This window comes from Nilaparvata lugens, chromosome 10, assembly GCF_014356525.2.
Source record: "Nilaparvata lugens isolate BPH chromosome 10, ASM1435652v1, whole genome shotgun sequence".
Taxonomy (NCBI): Eukaryota; Metazoa; Arthropoda; class Insecta; order Hemiptera; family Delphacidae; genus Nilaparvata; species Nilaparvata lugens.
In genome coordinates this window covers 27872641-27893595 of record NC_052513.1, presented here as the reverse complement: position 1 = coordinate 27893595, position 20955 = coordinate 27872641, and the positions used below count along the sequence as shown (strand labels likewise).

The 20955-nt window shown below is 31.6% G+C and overlaps 1 protein-coding gene and 1 long non-coding RNA gene across 6 annotated transcripts in view; one reads left to right on the top strand and one right to left on the bottom strand.

The window, feature by feature from the left end:
* Positions 1–20955, top strand: part of LOC111044651 (odorant receptor 10a) — an 83234-nt gene that overhangs the window by 52022 nt on the left and 10257 nt on the right. Inside the window, exons 5-8 of one of the 5 annotated variants that reach the window (XM_039437105.1) lie at positions 4328–4550; positions 14098–14976; positions 16301–16400; positions 17455–17556. In XM_039437105.1, the coding sequence (XP_039293039.1) occupies positions 14399–14976; positions 16301–16400; positions 17455–17556 (780 nt within the window). In that variant the 5' untranslated portion in view covers positions 4328–4550; positions 14098–14398. Of the gene's footprint in view, positions 1–4327; positions 4551–10368; positions 10431–11012; positions 11067–14097; positions 14977–16300; positions 16401–17454; positions 17557–18627; positions 18864–20186; positions 20287–20955 lie in introns of those variants that run through there. The other 4 variants (XM_039437107.1, XM_039437108.1, XM_039437106.1 and 1 more) reach the window with 4 other exon arrangements.
* On the bottom strand, positions 997–2346 carry LOC120353421. Its single transcript, XR_005572389.1, has 2 exons — positions 2316–2346; positions 997–1103 (listed from the first exon to the last, which is right to left on the bottom strand). It is a non-coding gene; the product is annotated as an uncharacterized LOC120353421 (long non-coding RNA).

Sequence of the window (20955 nt, the reverse complement as noted above, 5' to 3'; positions counted from 1 at the left end):
AATCATATTTCCATGTATTTACATATGATTTCATGTAACAGAAATATTACCGTGCAATGTGGTACATTGGTAAGGTGACATTAAAAACACACAATAAAAACCATATTACTTCATCTCTTTTCTGTATAGGGCTACTTTTTATAGAACTAGAAAGAAAAATAAAAATCTCAGTACCCTTTTGAATTATTTAATCACTATTATTAATCATTATTTAAATGATTCAAAAAGGGTACTGAGATTTTTATTTTTCTTTCTATTTCCATATTACTTCAATTTTGATCCACAAAAATTAGTATGATAAAAGTTTGTTTAAAAAACTGAGATGGTTACAACCAGATTACCATGGTAATTTAATATACTCTGCCAAGCTCAAAAACATTTTATGTCTGTAAGAAACATACCTAACTTAAAACTATTATTTCAAGAATTCAGCAGTTGTTTAAAAATCTTGAATTTTTAGTATGATAATTTCACCTGTGGTGAGTAAAAATAGCTCAATTCTTTCTAGCAAATAATATAGATCATCTAAATTTTTACTTGACATTTAAATATGCCAGGTTTAAACTATGCCAATTGGCAAAACAATAATAATTGTCTTCTTAAACCGTCAGCTGATGTTGTCAATTAGTTTTTATTTAGTCATGCCTAGATGATGGTTTTAGAATTAAAAGATTCAATTGATAATTCACACCAGCTGTACGGTACATTTCAGAAGACAATATTATTATTGGCATAGTATAAACCCCCCTACATTTTAGTTTTCAGGTATGATGATTGTTTGTGATTTATGCAATAGCCAAACAAATATTTTATTACAGTGTTTCAATAGAAAGGAACTTTCAAAATAACTTTCCACTTTCATTTCATAATACTTTAATATTTTATTAAATATTTGTGTAAAATAAATATAAATATAAACATAAATATTAATGTGTTTAAATATTTTATTTTATACCTTGATATTTTAATTACCGACAAAATTAGATTGTTTTTTTCCTCCACTCAAAATACTCTGACTGTCGCATATTTTAGCCAATCCTTAATAGCGTCTTCAATTTGGGTCTTAATGCCCACAGTCGACCCACAAGATTGTTTGATAGAATCTGAAACATAAGGTAATATAAATTTTAATGAGAAATTCTATAAATATGAAGGCAGATGAAATTTTGCCACCACATAGGAGTTATTATTTGATACAGGTGTTGCATGGTTAAAAGGGACAAAAGGGATAAAGGGACAAGTACAAAAATTTTTCTCAAGTGCACATCTAATATTTTGTTATACACATTGATATTTTGAATCACAAGGCGAGGTGATGACTGTTTTTTAGATATTCGTTCAAACATTCAAATTGACTAAGAATAAAGTAAGAGTATTGGGTTTCCAAATTTTGTAGCATAGACAAATTTTAACTTGAAATACTCCTCTTTCATTAGGACTATAGAACTAAACAAATAAGGCTCTATATAAAAACAGTAAAAAATTTACTTTTTAGATCTATGAGTAAAATGTAATAGGTACATAGGTACCTATGATGTAGGTACATACTTAGTTTTATGAAAAAAAACAGTTGTATACCGATATTTTAACCATTTTTTATTGGCCTACTAAATTTTGTAAACCTAGACCAAAAGTTAAAATCACAATGAAATTAATCAAAAATATTCTTGACATATGAGTTGTAAACATTCATAAATTAATTGGAAATTAAATTTTAAAATGAACAAGTTTAAGCTAAATTTCGTCACCATGGAATGACGATATTTGGAAAATGTTAATATTTATGAGGTGAACTCTGGGCACCCGTTTCCAATTTCTTGGATCACCAAGTTAATTACCGGTACTGAACTTGTTAAAAGCAATCACTTTGATGTTAGCCTACATAGACAATTTATTAGTGCCATAGCAACAGACTTCCATTGTTTGCAGGTTAAATTGGGTTATGTTTTAAAAATTTATATTTTCATTATATTATTAAGTTTCATTCAATTTCTCAACACAAGCAGTCCTGTGACAAAAACAATACATAGATAGCATAATGAAAATATTTGTGTAGAAATCAAAGTAATTGTAATTTATTTGGAAGTTAAGTAGTAGGCTACATGTACAATACTTAAAACCAAGCTTATTGTATTATATTAATTTTTAATAGATTAAATTAGAGCCCACTAATTTAACAAATATACCTAACCCTAACCTCGAATGTAAACAAGTGTATTTACACTTGTACACACAATATTTGTTTTCAAGTTTAGACAATAAATCACCAAACAATCTCATTTTTTAAATAAAAATAATAAATTAAAGAAACTTACCAAGTCAAAGTGGAATGGGTAGACACTTCTACCAGTTCACAGCTTTCATCAACGTGATGAAAATAATTCTAAAATGAAATGGCGTCGATCGGTCGTTGACGAAAGTTTTTGTAAGGACTACATACTGTAGCGCTGTGAGTGGTGGAATTGGAAGCTCGTTTTCAACGTGTTTTTAACAATAGATCAACCGTTGAAAACAACGTTGTATTTAAAACGTTGAAAAATTCAACCGCTAATGGTTATTCAACCTCAACAACCAAATTTCAACGTTGGAAACACGTAGGTGTGCTACCTGGGTAATATGCACAGATTCATTAAAACTTGATCTCTCTTGAACTGACTTCCCACTCAGCAACAAACCATTCATAACCTATCAAGATATCTATCTACTAATAATTTTCTATAACCAGGGATTTCATGGTGTACCATTTGGGACATATTTATTTTGTAATTCTGTCCCACCACAGGGGTAACATTTGCTGTGCTACCAATTTTTCCTTAAACGGTTGGAATAGCATTTAACACCTATCAACCTAAGGATAGTTGTCGGCTCCAATGAAATAGATTCTTGATAAATTGTGAATGGATCTATTGCCTATGAATGAGAAAATCCAGTTTTCAGAGCAAATTAACTTATAATCTTCAGATGAATTTATACAAATACACAAAGAAAATATATATCTTAAGCCTAATTATTTCAGAGTTATTACGAACTAAAATACTTATCTAGTTTACAGTTGAAACACAGTGGCTATTGGCTTGAAAATACAAACAGCTATTTAATAACAAACTAGTACACAATAAACTTGTATAAAACTCAATTTAAAACATTAATAAATTCACTTAAACAGACAATAATTCAGAGCACAAAAGGACAAACAAACAGTAGTTGATAACATAATGGGCTTAACATGTTAAGCATTTCACAAAGTCCTCTAGCCAGTTCATAGAACTCCTGAAAAGTGTATACATAAGTGTATATAAAGTGAATAGCATTAGATCATCATATAGGTAGGTGTTGTAGGCAATATTCGCTTCTCACTTTTTTCAATTTGATAGCTGACATTTGCGTTTCTTTCTGTTCAAATTTCATTATTTAGAATAGGACTTTTTCAAAAATAGAATAGCATGAGATCACCTCATGGGACTTGTAGGTACACCTGGAATTTTATCGGTTTTGTTGGATGCAATTATTCCCTATTTTCATTTTTATCTTCAAATTATCTTCATTGCAATATTCTTCTCCTATCTTTCAGCCTTCACTCCATCTTATTGCATCTTTTTCCATCCATTTTTATTTTCTAATTTCGCAATTAAATAGTAATTTTTACAAATACAATAGGTTTTTGAAGTCCTGGCTTGTAATAAATAAATCAATTAATCAATCTTCTATCTCTCAGTTTTTCATCTCATTGCAATATTATTCTCCTATCTGTCAGTCTTCACTCCATTTCTTGCAAGTAGGCCTACTTATTCAACATGCTCGAAGTAGGCTATTATACCTCAAACATGTGACACAGCAAATGTCTCCGAGAGTTTTCTGCCGAGTGATGTCCAACTCATTGTGGCCAGCCATCCGCAGAAAAGGCTGCAAATAGGTGAGAACCGAATCCCATTTCGTCATCACCTCGGGCTTGCTGTAGTCAGACCCTCTTCAAACTGTCAGCATTGTTCGAATCAGAAGCATTGACGTTATACATAAGTAATACTGACAGTTTAAAGGTTATCTCACCACAGTCCGCCATTCTTTCTACAGTCAGATTCACTTTTAACTGTCAGCATTTGTTATGAACAACATCAATTGCTCACATTCAATCAATTCTGTCAGAATGAAGTGTGAATCTCACTAGAACTTTATTCGCTTCTTTCCTGTCTTTCAATTCTCCGCTTGCCACCGCTTGCCACCTTCAAAGCAGCACAATCATATTGAAATGCCTTAGGCTAATGGACGACTCGCTACCAATTGCTTCCCTGAACGTTTTCAACACTTCTGCCTTTTATTTCTGTTGTAGGGCGTCTTCTGTGGTGAAGGAAGCCTACTATGTAATGAAGAGCTCTATATGGAGAGATTATACGCTTGGATATTCGCGCTGAGGAGTTGCATAGAGAGATGTACAAGATTCAGAAATGAAATCCGATAGAATGATGGAACGTGTTTACGATCAGCATATTACCAATTTTGCAATATTCATTGCATGATTGAACCTGTTTTTCAGCTGAAAAGTGAAAGTTATGGTGAGTTACATCAATATTTATCTTTAATATTTTTCAATCATTCACTTATTCATTTATAACTACAGAATACAATCGTAGAGAAGAGATAGCTTTTCTATGCTAGATAGGAGATAGCTTCTATGCTAGCTTCTCTCTATGATACAATGCAATGTGGATGATTTAACAGGCGTTTGCGAATTTTCACTAAAGTAAATCAAATATACAAGCAAGTATTTTTCTTTCCACTTCAAGGTAATCTTCCTCAAATTGCTCACTTAGAGCAATACATGAAACTATTAAAATCATTGTCCAATCCTGAGAAAATTCTATAATCCAGACCTATCCGGTATAGGATATTATTTATTTATTCATTGGATAGAGAAAACAATACAGTAGTCGGAAAAGAAAAAACAGGCTATTGCTCAATTTCCTAATTTTGTCTTAAATTGTCCAAATACTATGTAGGCTATGCCCATTTCAATTTATTCACTAAATCATCAATCTGAATATACAAATCATAATAATACTGATTACTTTATTCTGATTCATAGTTTCAGATTGAAGATTTGGTGTTGAAATTGAAGTAAACATAACCTACATAATATTTGGATAATTTGTGACAAAATCAGGAAATTGAAAAAGTTTTGGGCAATAGCATGGTTTTTCTTTTCCGACTATTGTATTGTTTGCTCTATCTAATAAATAAATAAATACAAATAATTCCAAATTTAGATATATTATTAATAAAACTCCCGTAAAAACATACAACAAACTTCATATTAGGCCTACTCTTAAAATAAATGTGTAGACAACGTTTTTAAAATGAAATAAAATTTATAAAATAGAATAAATGTGTAGACAACGTTTTTAAAATTAATAAAATTTATCGAGTGAATTCCAAATCAACAACGTCGTCCTAGTTCTGCCAGTTCAATGAATTAGAATTCAACTTTTTATCAATTAGGTATCCAATTATTATGAGCTTTATTGATTAGGCTTTTGAGTAGGCCTAGGCCTATTTTGAAATATTAAATCAAAAAATTATGTTTGAATTTCACATTGTTCATGTCCAATCAAAAAATTTACATAAGATCAACTACCTAGTTTTACTCTTAAAATGGAGTTTTTATTGTATTTTACTAGTTTTTATTGTTGGGGCATCTCTATTGTTGAATTTGAGTGGCGTTGTACCCAGTGAGGATAGAATGTAACATTAAGAATATTACATATAAAGTGTTACATTCTATACAGTTATGAGTTGGAAGTACGGAACGGAACGGTTGTGCTGGCGGGTGCTCCCTTATCTACAAGTGCGATTAGATAGTGCAGAGTCATCTCATAGTGAAGTTACCTCGCATTGTGATTCGTATCAAGTTGAAACAGTGACTTTGAAAATCGCATTCAATTTATTTACTAGAAATTCTCTTGTGATGCTCACTAATATTCGCTGTGATTCGTATCCAGTCAAGAACTTTGCATTCAATCTATCGAATAGAAATTCACTTTTCTATTTAATTTGTTCGTCACATATCATTAAATAAACTCTCTAATAATGCCACCAAAAACGCGAAATACGTCTGATAGTGTCGATGATAGCGCTGTTACACTGTCCGACATTGCAGCTATGTTGAAGGAGCAGTATTCACGGAGGAGCACAGTTGAAATTTTTGGGATACCGCAGGAAAAAGATGAAATCTTGGAAGATGTAGTTAGCAGGTTGGGAGCAGCTCTGGATATGAACATCGATGAATCGATGATTGATGCGTGTCACCGACTCGGAAAGCGACAAGGAGTTGAAAGCCCCCCTGGAATAGTCCTCAGATTCGTCAGTCGGCGTTCGAAACAACTACTGTTGAAGAAAAGGAGGGAGAAGAGGAATTTGACAACGGCGTCCATGGGTCTCTCTGTAAGTAATCCAATTTACATAAACGATAGTCTCACGATTCGTAGAAGAAAACTTCTCATTGCTGCGCGAGAAGAAAAGAAAAAGAAGAAATATGCCTTTGTTTGGGTCCAGGATGGAAGGATATTGATGAGAAGGGAATCGACTGGCCCTATCATTCCAATAAACTGTCTAGAAGATATAGTAAAAAAATAGAGGTAGCCTGGGATTACTAGATCTTTTCTTGTCTTTATCATGTAGCCTTATTCTCAGATGTGAAAAATTATTGAACTTTATTATGTTTGCGAAAAAGTTAAATAATTTAGTTATTAATATTTATTTAAATTTCTTCTACTTCTATTATGGGGGATAATCATTATATTAATTCGTTTCTAAATCTATGTGAAGTAAATATGGATAATCTGATTATTGTTCATCAAAATATACGTAGTATGCGAGAGAACTTCCAATCTTTCATGAGTGAGTTTCTTGATGAGAATGTTCGTCCGCATATTTTTATCTTCTCAGAAGTATGGATAAAGGAACATGAAATTGATTTTTATAAATTGGATGGTTATAATGCTTACTATAAATGTAATGAAAATCACAGGGCAGGCGGAGTAATTGTTTTCATTACCAATAAATTCAAAAGTGAGTTAACTCAAGCAGATACAAGTACATTTGATGTGTTAAATATTAGTGTAGAATTAACTCCTAGGATTAAGTTTGCTCTGTTAGCTGTATATAGATTACAATCTTATAGTGTCACTGCTTCCACTAATGAATTACAAACATTCATGGAAAATATAAACGATAAAAATTTAATTATTTGTGGAGATCTGAATATATGTGTTAAGGAAGTAACTCGTGAAAATTATGAATATCTAACACTTATGGCTAGTTTTGGCCTTGAACAGCTGATAAATGCACCAACCAGAGTTAATAGAATGAGCTCCTCATCAATTGATCACATTTTCTATAGAACTCGAGATAACATGACATGTTCTGCTGGTATCGTTAAGATTGATGTGACCGACCATTACCTAATATTTACTGTCTCCTGGATATAGGTGACATAATAAATCCTAGCTCCCAAAACTCTTCTAGCCTAGTCAATTCTATTTCTAAATCTAGCTATGAAATTTTTTATGAACATGTGAAATGTATTGATTGGATGATACTAATGATGTGGATGTTGCTTATCAATTATTTCTCAACAAATTAATAACGGCTGCAGGAAGATCAAAGGTAGAGGCTCCCAAAAAACGCAGTTATAAACCACTACAACCGTGGATAACATATAATTTGTATCGACGCATAACTAAACGAAATCAACTATATGAAAAGACAATAAAGCATCCAAATAATAATGACCTTCTTAGTTACTATAAAGCTTACAAATCAAGTTTGGCTGCAGATTTAAAGTTTACGAAAAATTCTTACTATTATTCTTTATTTGAGAATAAAGCAAAGGACACAGCTGCACAATGGAAGTTAATAAATGATTTAACCGGTTGCCAGAAAAATAAAAATAAAGATATTGTTTTAGCCGAAGAAAATAATGTTGTATCAGATCCTTGTATAGTTGCTGATAAATTTAATAATTATTTTGTGAATATAGTAGATAAATTGAAAAATAATTCCGCTAACTGTATAACAGAACGAAATGAATATAAAAATTGGTTTCCAGAAGGAAATTATTTAAATTCTTTTTTTTTAAACCCTGTTTGTACAGATGAAATAGTTAGAGTTCTGAAAAGTTTTGATGATTGTAAGTCGTCTGGAATTGATGGAATTTCGGCGAAAGCAATAAAATTGGTCAGCGTATTAATAGCTCCCGTTTTAGCATATATAATAAATCTTAGTTTTGAGTTGGGTGTTGTCCCTGAACAATTAAAACAGGCAGTGGTCGTCCCGATATTTAAGAGGGGAGATAGCAAACAAATGGGTAATTATAGGCCAATATCTTTATTGCCTATTTTTGCTAAACTCATTGAAAAAATTTACAAAAGCAGACTGATTTTGTATTATAAGTTCACTTCTTATTCTAGTTCTAACCAATATGGATTTTTGGAAGGTAAGAGCACTGAAGACGCGCTTTTGGCGGTTTGCAATGCATTACATGAGGGAACTAACACTAGCAATGGTGTTGCTGGATTATTTATAGATATTTGTAAGGCATTTGACTGTGTTTCTCACGAGATAATTCTGAATAAGTTGTGGTTATCAGGAGTGAGAGGTGTCACACATAAATGGTTCCAGAGTTACTTATCAAACATGAGTCAGAGGGTTAGAATAGCTGATAAAATAAGTGAGCCTTTGGTTTTATCTTGTGGAGTCCCACAAGGCTCTGTTCTGGGTTCCATTCTTTTTTTGGTATATGTGAACGACCTCTGTAATGGAAAATTCATTGGAAAACTAACAGCATTTGCGGACGATACTGCCCTGACATATAACTTGCCCAGAGAGATTGACATTAGTCAGTGTATTTGCGATGATCTGATAAAATTGAAGTATTGGTTTGAATTAAATGACATGACTATCAGCAACAAAACAAAATTCATATCGTTCAATTCGAGAGGGGGAGATCAGGCAATTCTTGATATATTATATAAGTGTAATGAATGTGTAGCCTCACCCATTCAGCAGTCATGTAACAGGTGCATGCAAATTGAACAGTGTGATTCTATAAAGTATCTTGGTGTTGTTATTGATAAAAATTTGAATTGGAAAGAACATATTAAAAAAATAAAAGGTGAACTAATATCTACCCTGAGAAAATTCTATTTTCTACGCTATATATGCCCAATTAACGTCTTAAGAATGCTGTATTTTTCTCTGGTGGAGTCCAGACTTCAATACGGGCTGGTATGCTGGGGAGGTACCTATATAACTACAGTGAAACCGTTAATAATATCACAGAAAAAGCTTTTAAGAGTGATAATTGCACTGAAAAAACTAATGTGAGCATCATCCGCAATAAAAATATCATAAATAATTTATGATTCACTGATTCACCTTTCTAAAGTGACATAGAATTCGGACATTTCCAAAACAAAAAGCATTATTCAGCATGTTGTGTCCAAGTTGCTCATCCTTATTCAAAGTATGAGCCATCTTCCTCCTCCTTGTACAGTTCGACTTCAACTGAACATCGTTTCAAGATGGCAGATTGGTCACGTGTCTGGCCACTTGACTGGTGAAGTGTCAAAAGATGCATCCGCATTCAGACCTGTACAAGTTGAGAGTGCCCGCATAAAGGGTGACAGAGTAGTTCTTCCGTTATGGACAAAATATGCGCATCATCCACTTCAGTTCTCAAATGCACCCCTCCAATTTTATTTTTATGGAATAATGATTTGGGTATTTTTAAATATACTATAACATAGACCTACTACTACATATTATATAGAAAGTATGCCTCATAGTATAGCACACCATATATAAGAGCTATAAAATCCTAGTACCCTTTTCAACTTTATATTTTATAGTTCACGAATATTTTATAGTTCATGTTTCGAATTTAAAGTCATTTTTAACTTAATGACCGAAACAAATAATGAATAATGTTTATTTTGTAGTAATATAAAGTCGAAACATGCCGTGAAAAATAAAATAAGTTGAAAAGGGCACCTACTTTGATTTTTAATTGTTATGTAAATATATAAGTATGGCCCTCAAGAAAGTGAACATAGCTTACTATGTATGCCCACATATTTCATTATCATTATTCAGTACGTTCCAATATTATTATGCTTTACTTATAAAGCGTTTATTATGCAGATAATGGCGAATGAGTTGAACTGAATGAATACATTTTCATTCATAATATAATTATAATTATTTTGATTCCATTGTTTAATAGTCTCATAGGGTCTTAAAGATTTTTATTATTGAGAAGGAATTGTGAAATGAAAACTAATTTTGTTGTAGATCTTCAAAATTACTGTTCTATTGCGGAAGGTTTGTGAGGACACATAAGTTATATAACGCACGATTTTCTCCCTTACCTTGCTGAGGTAGGTATTTGTTTTTGATAAAAATGTAAATATCCTAATTTGCGTGAAAAACTGTCAACTGAACTTTGTTTCATTTATTCATTATTATTTACTATCATACAGTTCGATATCAAGTATAGGCTACATTGCCATATAGCAGAGTTGGAGCATAATAATAATTGCGATACATCCGGCAGGTGCAAAATATATCAAAATCATACGTTTAAATAAGTCTATATGAAACTTCATTGAAAAATCAGAAATGTTATGTATAACAAGAATATTCATTCCATAATCAAGATAAGCTTATTCATATTCTCATCATTTTTATTTTTGTTCATCTCATAATTTTTTTCTCATTTGTATTTGTAGGATTTTTACTGTAAAGGAGACATATTTGGGGAAACCCGTTGTCTTCATTGTGAATAAATAAATGAATAATCAAGAGTTTTATTGAATTGCGTTAAATCAGAGAAGATACAACCTGTAATTTCTCTCTTGGCTACTTTTTAAATAGATTTTGTGAGAATAAATTTGTTCCATAAACTATGATATTTCTTGATATTTCTCTAGGTCACGGAATAATTAGCAATCTTTGTGGAAATGTAACTTATTCCTATTAAGTTCCTATTAGTCAGGGTAGAGTTATGTGTATAGGTAGGTATAGGAATAAGTAATAGTTGTAAAACTAGAGAGATTCTCGATTCTCGGTGTATTTATTTTAGGTCAGGGAAGCTCATATTCAAATAATGTCTCAAAATTATAACAAAAATTTATTCTCCAGTTTCAATTATTAGAAAAAATTATTCTCCAGTTCCAACTGAATATTATTATCCAGTTCCAACTGAATATTATTATACATTTCTAAAATTTGGAGATGAATCCCCACAGATTGACTTATCTTGTCTATTGCATTGAAATTGAGTAAATACTCTATTACATTTTGCTGTTAGATTCTCATATTTCATTATTCAAATCGAAAGTAAATCCGTAATAAAGCCACTTTTCATAAAACGTAGGAGTCTAGCCAGACTCAAAATGAACTTCTAACTTCAACAAAATTTTTAATCGTGCAGATTACACCACTTTGGCTAGCTTCAACTAGCGATATAGGTAGTTGATTTATAGAAGAAAATTTAGATGTGCTATATACCATCTAGTAGTAATAGCTCAATATCTAGAATGCTTCTCATAGTTTATTTGTCAGCGCGAAGCCTTTTAAATCTCTTCAACTACATCTAGTTACTATCGGATACTAGTTCTATAGCTGCTATGCTGTATAGAGATATAATATAGGCTAATCTTCAAGGAACTGAACTCATTTTCATAGTTTATTTGTTAGCGCGTGCAGCCAATAGATCAAACGAGACATTTAGCTTGATCGAAAGTTGATTAAATAATAAACTTCAAGGAGCACTCCACGCTAGATCATCCTTCAATAATGAACTCAGTTTTTGAATTGAGGTTTTCATGGTCTTGTCAACTAAAGTCGGCGAATTATGGGAAACCACTGATAAAAATTAGATTAATTCGCATAAACGAATAATTAAACAAGGACGATTAAAGGTGTTTAGTTTCTCATTGTCTACCAGTCTCGTACTAGTGAAAGGTCAGAGGCACTTGAAGATTTTTTTCTGTTAGTTGTTTGCTTAACCCTCATCATAATGTTAAAATTCTTTACAGTGCTGAATAGAATTCAGTGTTGAAAATAAGATTTTATAATCAATCAATTGATCTTCCATTTATATACTCCGTTTACTATGTGAGTTAGAGTCTTACTCAATCGTATATTGAAATGGTTTATCTTTTAGGAGGAAAATTTTCAATTATTATGTTTGAAAAGCATTCAATTTTCAATTATTAGATCAAATTAAAATTAATTGAAATTTTCACAACATAAAAAATACAAAATGAAACTTTAAAACTTCCAATATTATACCATCTACGAGGAAACATAATGTGTGCAGATGGAGTTGCTAATATTACACAGATAAAATCATAAATAATCAATTGCCAAGGAAATGTTCATATAAAACTAATTGATAAAGGAAATACCCAAAAACATAGTCAAAGTAGTTAATGATTTGAGAATAGTGAATAAAGTTGATTGTAAGAATTTAAAATTAAATTGACACTATCATTGCACAGTACTGTAACTGTAAATAAAAATTTCTAATTCACAGATGAAATGAGAATTGGGCATTGAGAATCAATAATATAACTCTCTTCTGTTGATATTTTGTGCCAGAGTCTAATAAAAAAGAATTTTAAATTCACTTTCAATTCATGTGGTTATTTTTATATTATATAAAATATCCTATATATGGAAATTAATATATTTATAAACATCTTCAACATTCAAAATGCATACTGTTGTTAGTTCTTCTTTATTGAACAACATTCTCCTGTGATAGGTAGCCTACATCAATCTATCAATTTATGATATAAATATTATAAATGTAAATTTTGCCTATAAATGAACATATCATGTTCATCATTATAGGCAATCCTTTCTATGAACAACTGGTTCGCTTCCCGTTTTTTATTAAAACGACATACTGTACTTCGACTTATAATGTCATTTCAAGTGTCCTAAATTATTTATTCAATTATTTCGGAAAATGTTTAGTAGCCCTAATCCCTATGAGTAATTCTACTTGTATCTAAAATCAAATCAAATTATTTCTTACGTCACAAAAATAAAAATAGAATGAATGTAGGTACCAAAAACATCACATAAAAAGTAACTCCTCGAATCATTTTTTTTTTTTTGAAAATGCATTATCATACACGGCCTAGGCTTGTGCACAACGGTGCAAACGCGAGACGATTTAACCACGATTTCAAAATCCTCCAGCTGCTGTTTTTACTAGTGTGCGCTAGGCTTTGGTCTGATAAAAATATTCGACAATATTTTATAATTAACATTTATGTCATGATTGATCCAAGTATATGGTAATAATTTTTGTTCTATACCAACTAACTCTACAAGAACTGGAAGAGCAATGCATCTAACTCCTACTGTTTCATGTTTATCGGTATATTTTCTTTTTTGAAGCTTGAAATTTCCTTGCCTCAAGGATGTAGTTCGATGAAATCAAATAATCAATTTCAAATCATATCATTTTTAAGGGTGACTGTAGTGGAATAAAAATCTCAAGTCTTCAATTATAGAAAATAACTGGGCCTAGTACTCTTGTAATATTTTTCAATTAATCAAAATATAAGACAGACATATATAAGTACCAAAAATTCAAATGTTCTTGTCATTTGATGTAAGTTAACCACATAAATTATAAATAGCTCTCAATTAGTGCAAAATATAAAAGACAATAAATAAATAACAGAAAGTGCAATTTTGTTTAAGCACAGATACAAGTGTTAAATTGAAAAATATTACAAGAGTACTACTAGTTATTTTCTCCAATTGAACATTCAAATAGCCCTCTAAATACTTCATATCAAGCTTTATTCACAACTGCTACCATCCCTCGCTTCTTGCTTTGAGTACCTTTGATTGTCAATGCATTTCTTATCTCTTAGTCCTCTGGCTTGTTTCAGGGATACAACTTCATTATTCGCGAATTTTTTGTATGGAAAATCAAATTTGTCTGAATCTAATTCTTGTTCTCTATCAGTTGAGGAAAATAGATGTGATACATTTTTTCTCATTTAATTTTTGTTCCAGGGACGAACTGTATGAGGACACCGAAGAGAATTGGGAGAGCACATACCGAGGACTACACAAAACCCAGTATCTCTCTCTTATCAAAGTTGCCATCCTCATTGCACCAAAAGGCAGAGACTACCACACATCCGGCCTGATTCTACTGGTCTACTCTCTACTCATACAATATATTCTTCTTTACTGTGGTTTTATATCGTTATTCAAGGCCTCCAATGATCTAATACTATTCATAGAAATCGCACACTACTACTCAATACTAGTAGCAGTTCATATATTGTTCGTGGAGCATTACATTTGTAAAATGAAGAAGAACCGTCAGATATTCCAAGTGATGGACATTGATATCTACGATTATGGAACTGAATTCGATAGAAATGAGATGGAAAATAGTAGATTGAAAACCATCTACTATATGTCGTACATTAAAGTTGGCGTGACGGTGTCTCTCTTTGTGACAGGGACTGTTCTATCCCTTCTACCTTTTGTGCAGATGTTGAGAGGAGTTGAGAGGATGCGAGACGATATCCTTGTGATTCTTCCTGTTCCTTTTTGGTTCCCATTCAACACAGAAACGGCTCTCGGTTTTGGTCTAGCCTATTTTATTGAGTTGAATATGATAGTTTTCGTGATTTTCTATTTGGGCACCTACATTCCGTTCATTATACATATGATGGTTGAAATTATAAGTCATTTTCAGGTGCTCAATCATTCTATTCTGATAATTGAAGAGCGAACTTTAGCCATGTATAACACTTTCAAGCCACTTGATAAGGACTCGCCAAGCACCAGTCAGTTGATGGATATGGAGGATAGTCTGTATGATCGCTGCTACTCAGAATGTCTGAGGAAGAATATTTTCCACCACAAAGCATTATTAGAGTAAGTAAGTAGAACTGCAAGTCAATTATACTTTCTTAAAACTACTTTCAGTTCTATAAAATTTATTCAGTATGCCTACTAATAAAGTACTGGTGTCTTTTTCACTGGTTGTAGCTTGAAGCAAGATTATAGGCTCATTTATTAAAACAAATTTTATCAATACACTATCATATCCGCTTTTTATTTCAGCACTGGACTAAAGAGTTTTAATTGTTTGTTCGTTACATGTTATCTATGTTCGCTCAACTTATATAGGTTTGATTACGGAATCTCTCCGGAATTATCAATCATTGCTGTAGTTTGAGTCAAAAATATAATCTTTCCTCAGATGAAAAATTGAAATTCTTTTCAAGGATTGTTGTATCAATACCAAGTTCAAGAACCTAGGTGGAAAAGGAAGACATTTTCAGTACGATTTAAACCATTATCAAACATGTCACTGAAGCCTCCAGAAACCCCCCCCCCGCTAACTTTGGCCCGCGATCCCTTTGAATATATTGAGAATGTGGCCCTTGATTGAAAAAGGTTGGGAAACCCCGGTTTAGATTATCAGTGATTCAGTCAATTCTAGTTCAATAATTTGTATGATAAATAACACACTGCATTATGAACTTGGGAATTTAGGACTCTCTTCTCCAGCTACTCTTTGATATTCTCAATTTACAGGGAAAGTGACAAGAACAAATTTTCTGTTCAAGGACAAATTAGTATATTCGAGTATTCCAATTGAAACTGATAGAATACTGTAGCCTACATATAGTTTCAATGATAGTTGAGCCAACTTCTTCAAAACATAGCCTACTTATCGATATACTATAATGTACATCACAATATGTATTCTTGGCTATTTTACTACATAATTTTAATTTTTCAATAAGATTACTTTTGTTGAGCAATTTAATAGTTCTATTATTATGAATAACACGGGCTACCCTACTTCTAGTGAAATATAAAATGGAAATAGTACTACCTTTATTATTATACATCAACCCTTATAGTTTATAATATTATTGAATAGTATCACTAATACCCTTGTAAATTTTTTGGGGCATTTGATGATGTGATGAATACCCAAAACCGGTCGTGTTAGCAAAGAAAATTGATGATTGATACTATAATAAAATACATTTTTATTTAATGAAAGTATTGATTATATTTGACCAATCATTTTATTTCAATTATTGAATTGAACTTATTTCTTCCATTTCAATTCGCTTAGTAGATTATTAATATAATACATATTATAATATAGTTATTTATTCAATTCATTTTCATTCAATTCTTTTAAATATTTGCAATTTTTATACCGTAATGGATTTTCCAGCTTCGTAGATTTGTTCCAAGATGTGCATTCAACATTATTTGGTGTACTACTTGGAGCGAACATGTTAGTCATAGCAGCTATCACTATAGTCATAACAAAGGTAAGTTATTGGCAAAGCAGCAACTATAATAGTTCACGTTAAAATCTTCATTCGTTTTGATATTACTGTTCTGTGTGATTAAAAATCACTATCTTCGTGGTTGTAAATATTTATTCTGTTTGAAAATAGCATATAACAGCATAGAGTAGCATATTAGTGCTCTTTTTTGCAGTGGAACTATTGTTATAACGTAATTTGAGGTACCACACATTTAATGACGCTATATCAGAGTGTCACTATAAAAGAGCTTTCAAAATCTCAATTTAAAACCAAGGGAAAATTAAAAATTTTAGTTTCTATATAGAAAACACACATTTAATAAAGTTGATTCGCGAAATACTTACTTTAACAAATTGTATCTCTGAATCTCATCTAAAAATCAAAATATTCGTCTGGCTATATTGCCTTCTCTGTTTCCGGCCCAAATTTGTTGGCGTTATTTATAAGAGGTTTTATAATTTACTGACGATTAATCCGCGGTTTCCACAATGTAAATCACTTATAGTGTTTGGCGGGACCTATAAATAATGACGTTATATTAATGCTAACGCTATGGCCTAGGCCGCAATAACCATGTTACACTGTACTGAAACCTGTAAAGGTGCCTACAGATATAAGCGCCGTGAACATGAGCAATTCACTTTTAATCAGCTGATTATATCTGTATTTTTACAGAAACGGTAAGATACAGATATCAAAAGCGTGGCATCAACTGATTGAAAGTGAATTGCTCATGTTCGCGGCGCGTATATCTGTACGCACCTTTAGATAACGTGTATTTAACCTGTAAGATTCAAAGTAGAGCTGAAAAACTAATTATTTCCTCAAAATAAGAAAATATACCATACACCAGACCTCAATTTAATTTATACTCCATTCCCACTTTTGGAAAACCTTTAATATTTGAGCCTCAAATTCTTACAAAAAGACAAAAAATAAAGTAAGCATCACAAATTATGATCTTGATCACCATATTCGTAAACAGTCTTGAATTAATTATATTGCCAACATAAATAATAAACCAATAATCTGGATAAAAATAATATCTTTTTAGGTCGAGATGTCCATGGAAACTTCGAAATTTTATTTTATGATGTTTATTGAACTTGTCAATGTATTTATCTACTGCCTTCTTGGAACTCTTATTACAGAAGAGGTGAGTTTACTACTCTTGCCACATTGTTTTACTACTCTTGTCTCCAGTCACTGTTTTTAAGAACTACATTATTCAAGAATAAAATTATTGTTGTTAAATTCAAGCTATCTTCAAAACTTACTACTATCATAAATATTCATTATCCTATTCCATAAATTCTTATAAATAGTATTGCTTTTACATTGTAAAATAAAAGTGTCTAAGTTTTGTCTTTCATAAATAACTATTTGAAGAATGTGTGTACCGCTTATGATATATTGAAGATCATTTTCAAGGGGAAAAGCAAATGAATTTCATTATAAACGAGAATTTTTTTAAAATGCAAGCCAAATTGAATTGTAAATTCAAATTCAGATTCATTTATCTGCATGAAATACACAGTTGAATATACATAAAAATTAGTACAATTTTAAATGAATCAACATGCACTGTATAAGAGTTGTAGTCAATCACACTTGAACAATATAAGTACCGTATTCTACAATGTAAAAATAATAATCACATTCTACTAAACTGTGAAGAGAGAAAAAAATATGCATCTCATCCACGAAGGCTTAAGCCTGTGTGTGGAGAGGAGTCTGTTCTTTGTTCATACAATATATTCTTCTTTACTGTGGTTTTATATCGTTATTCAAGGCCTCCAATGATCTAATACTATTCATAGAAATCGCACACTACTACTCAATACTAGTAGCAGTTCATATATTGTTCGTGGAGCATTACATTTGTAAAATGAAGAAGAACCGTCAGATATTCCAAGTGATGGACATTGATATCTACGATTATGGAACTGAATTCGATAGAAATGAGATGGAAAATAGTAGATTGAAAACCATCTACTATATGTCGTACATTAAAGTTGGCGTGACGGTGTCTCTCTTTGTGACAGGGACTGTTCTATCCCTTCTACCTTTGTGCAGATGTTGAGAGGAGTTGAGAGGATGCGAGACGATATCCTTGTGATTCTTCCTGTTCCTTTTTGGTTCCCATTCAACACAGAAACGGCTCTCGGTTTGGTCTAGCCTATTTTATTGAGTTGAATATGATAGTTTTCGTGATTTTCTATTGGGCACCTACATTCCGTTCATTATACATATGATGGTTGAAATTATAAGTCATTTTCAGGTGCTCAATCATTCTATTCTGATAATTGAAGAGCGAACTTTAGCCATGTATAACACTTTCAAGCCACTTGATAAGGACTCGCCAAGCACCAGTCAGTTGATGGATATGGAGGATAGTCTGTATGATCGCTGCTACTCAGAATGTCTGAGGAAGAATATTTTCCACCACAAAGCATTATTAGAGTAAGTAAGTAGAACTGCAAGTCAATTATACTTTCTTAAAACTACTTTCAGTTCTATAAAATTTATTCAGTATGCCTACTAATAAAGTACTGGTGTCTTTTTCACTGGTTGTAGCTTGAAGCAAGATTATAGGCTCATTTATTAAAACAAATTTTATCAATACACTATCATATCCGCTTTTTATTTCAGCACTGGACTAAAGAGTTTTAATTGTTTGTTCGTTACATGTTATCTATGTTCGCTCAACTTATATAGGTTTGATTACGGAATCTCTCCGGAATTATCAATCATTGCTGTAGTTTGAGTCAAAAATATAATCTTTCCTCAGATGAAAAATTGAAATTCTTTTCAAGGATTGTTGTATCAATACCAAGTTCAAGAACCTAGGTGGAAAAGGAAGACATTTTCAGTACGATTTAAACCATTATCAAACATGTCACTGAAGCCTCCAGAAACCCCCCCCCCGCTAACTTTGGCCCGCGATCCCTTTGAATATATTGAAAATGTGGCCCTTGATTGAAAAAGGTTGGGAAACCCCGGTTTAGATTATCAGTGATTCAGTCAATTCTAGTTCAATAATTTGTATGATAAATAACACACTGTATTATGAACTTGGGAATTTAGGACTCTCTTCTCCAGCTACTCTTTGATATTCTCAATTTACAGGGAAAGTGACAAGAACAAATTTTCTGTTCAAGGACAAATTAGTATATTCGAGTATTCCAATTGAAACTGATAGAATACTGTAGCCTACATATAGTTTCAATGATAGTTGAGCCAACTTCTTCAAAACATAGCCTACTTATCGATATACTATAATGTACATCACAATATGTATTCTTGGCTATTTTACTACATAATTTTAATTTTTCAATAAGATTACTTTTGTTGAGCAATTTAATAGTTCTATTACTATGAATAACACGGGCTACCCTACTTCTAGTGAAATATAAAATGGAAATAGTACTACCTTTATTATTATACATCAACCCTTATAGTTTATAATATTATTGAATAGTATCACTAATACCCTTGTAAATTTTTTGGGGCATTTGATGATGTGATGAATACCCAAAACCGGTCGTGTTAGCAAAGAAAATTGATGATTGATACTATAATAAAATACATTTTTATTAATGAAAGTATTGATTATATTTGACCAATCATTTTATTTCAATTATTGAATTGAACTTATTTCTTCCATTTCAATTCGCTTAGTAGATTATTAATATAATACATATTATAATATAGTTATTTATTCAATTCATTTTCATTCAATTCTTTTAAATATTTGCAATTTTTATACCGTAATGGATTTTCCAGCTTCGTAGATTTGTTCCAAGATGTGCATTCAACATTATTTGGTGTACTACTTGGAGCGAACATGTTAGTCATAGCAGCTATCACTATAGTCATAACAAAGGTAAGTTATTGGCAAAGCAGCAACTATAATAGTTCACGTTAAAATCTTCATTCGTTTTGATATTACTGTTCTGTGTGATTAAAAATCACTATCTTCGTGGTTGTAAATATTTATTCTGTTTGAAAATAGCATATAACAGCATAGAGTAGCATATTAGTGCTCTTTTTTGCAGTGGAACTATTGTTATAACGTAATTTGAGGTACCACACATTTAATGACGCTATATCAGAGTGTCACTATAAAAGAGCTTTCAAAATCTCAATTTAAAACCAAGGGAAAATTAAAAATTTTAGTTTCTATATAGAAAACACACATTTAATAAAGTTGATTCGCGAAATACTTACTTTAACAAATTGTATCTCTGAATCTCATCTAAAAATCAAAATATTCGTCTGGCTATATTGCCTTCTCTGTTTCCGGCCCAAATTTGTTGGCGTTATTTATAAGAGGTTTTATAATTTACTGACGATTAATCCGCGGTTTCCACAATGTAAATCACTTATAGTGTTTGGCGGGACCTATAAATAAATGACGTTATATTAATGCTAACGCTATGGCCTAGGCCGCAATAACCATGTTACACTGTACTGAAACCTGTAAAGGTGCCTACAGATATAAGCGCCGTGAACATGAGCAATTCACTTTTAATCAGCTGATTATATCTGTATT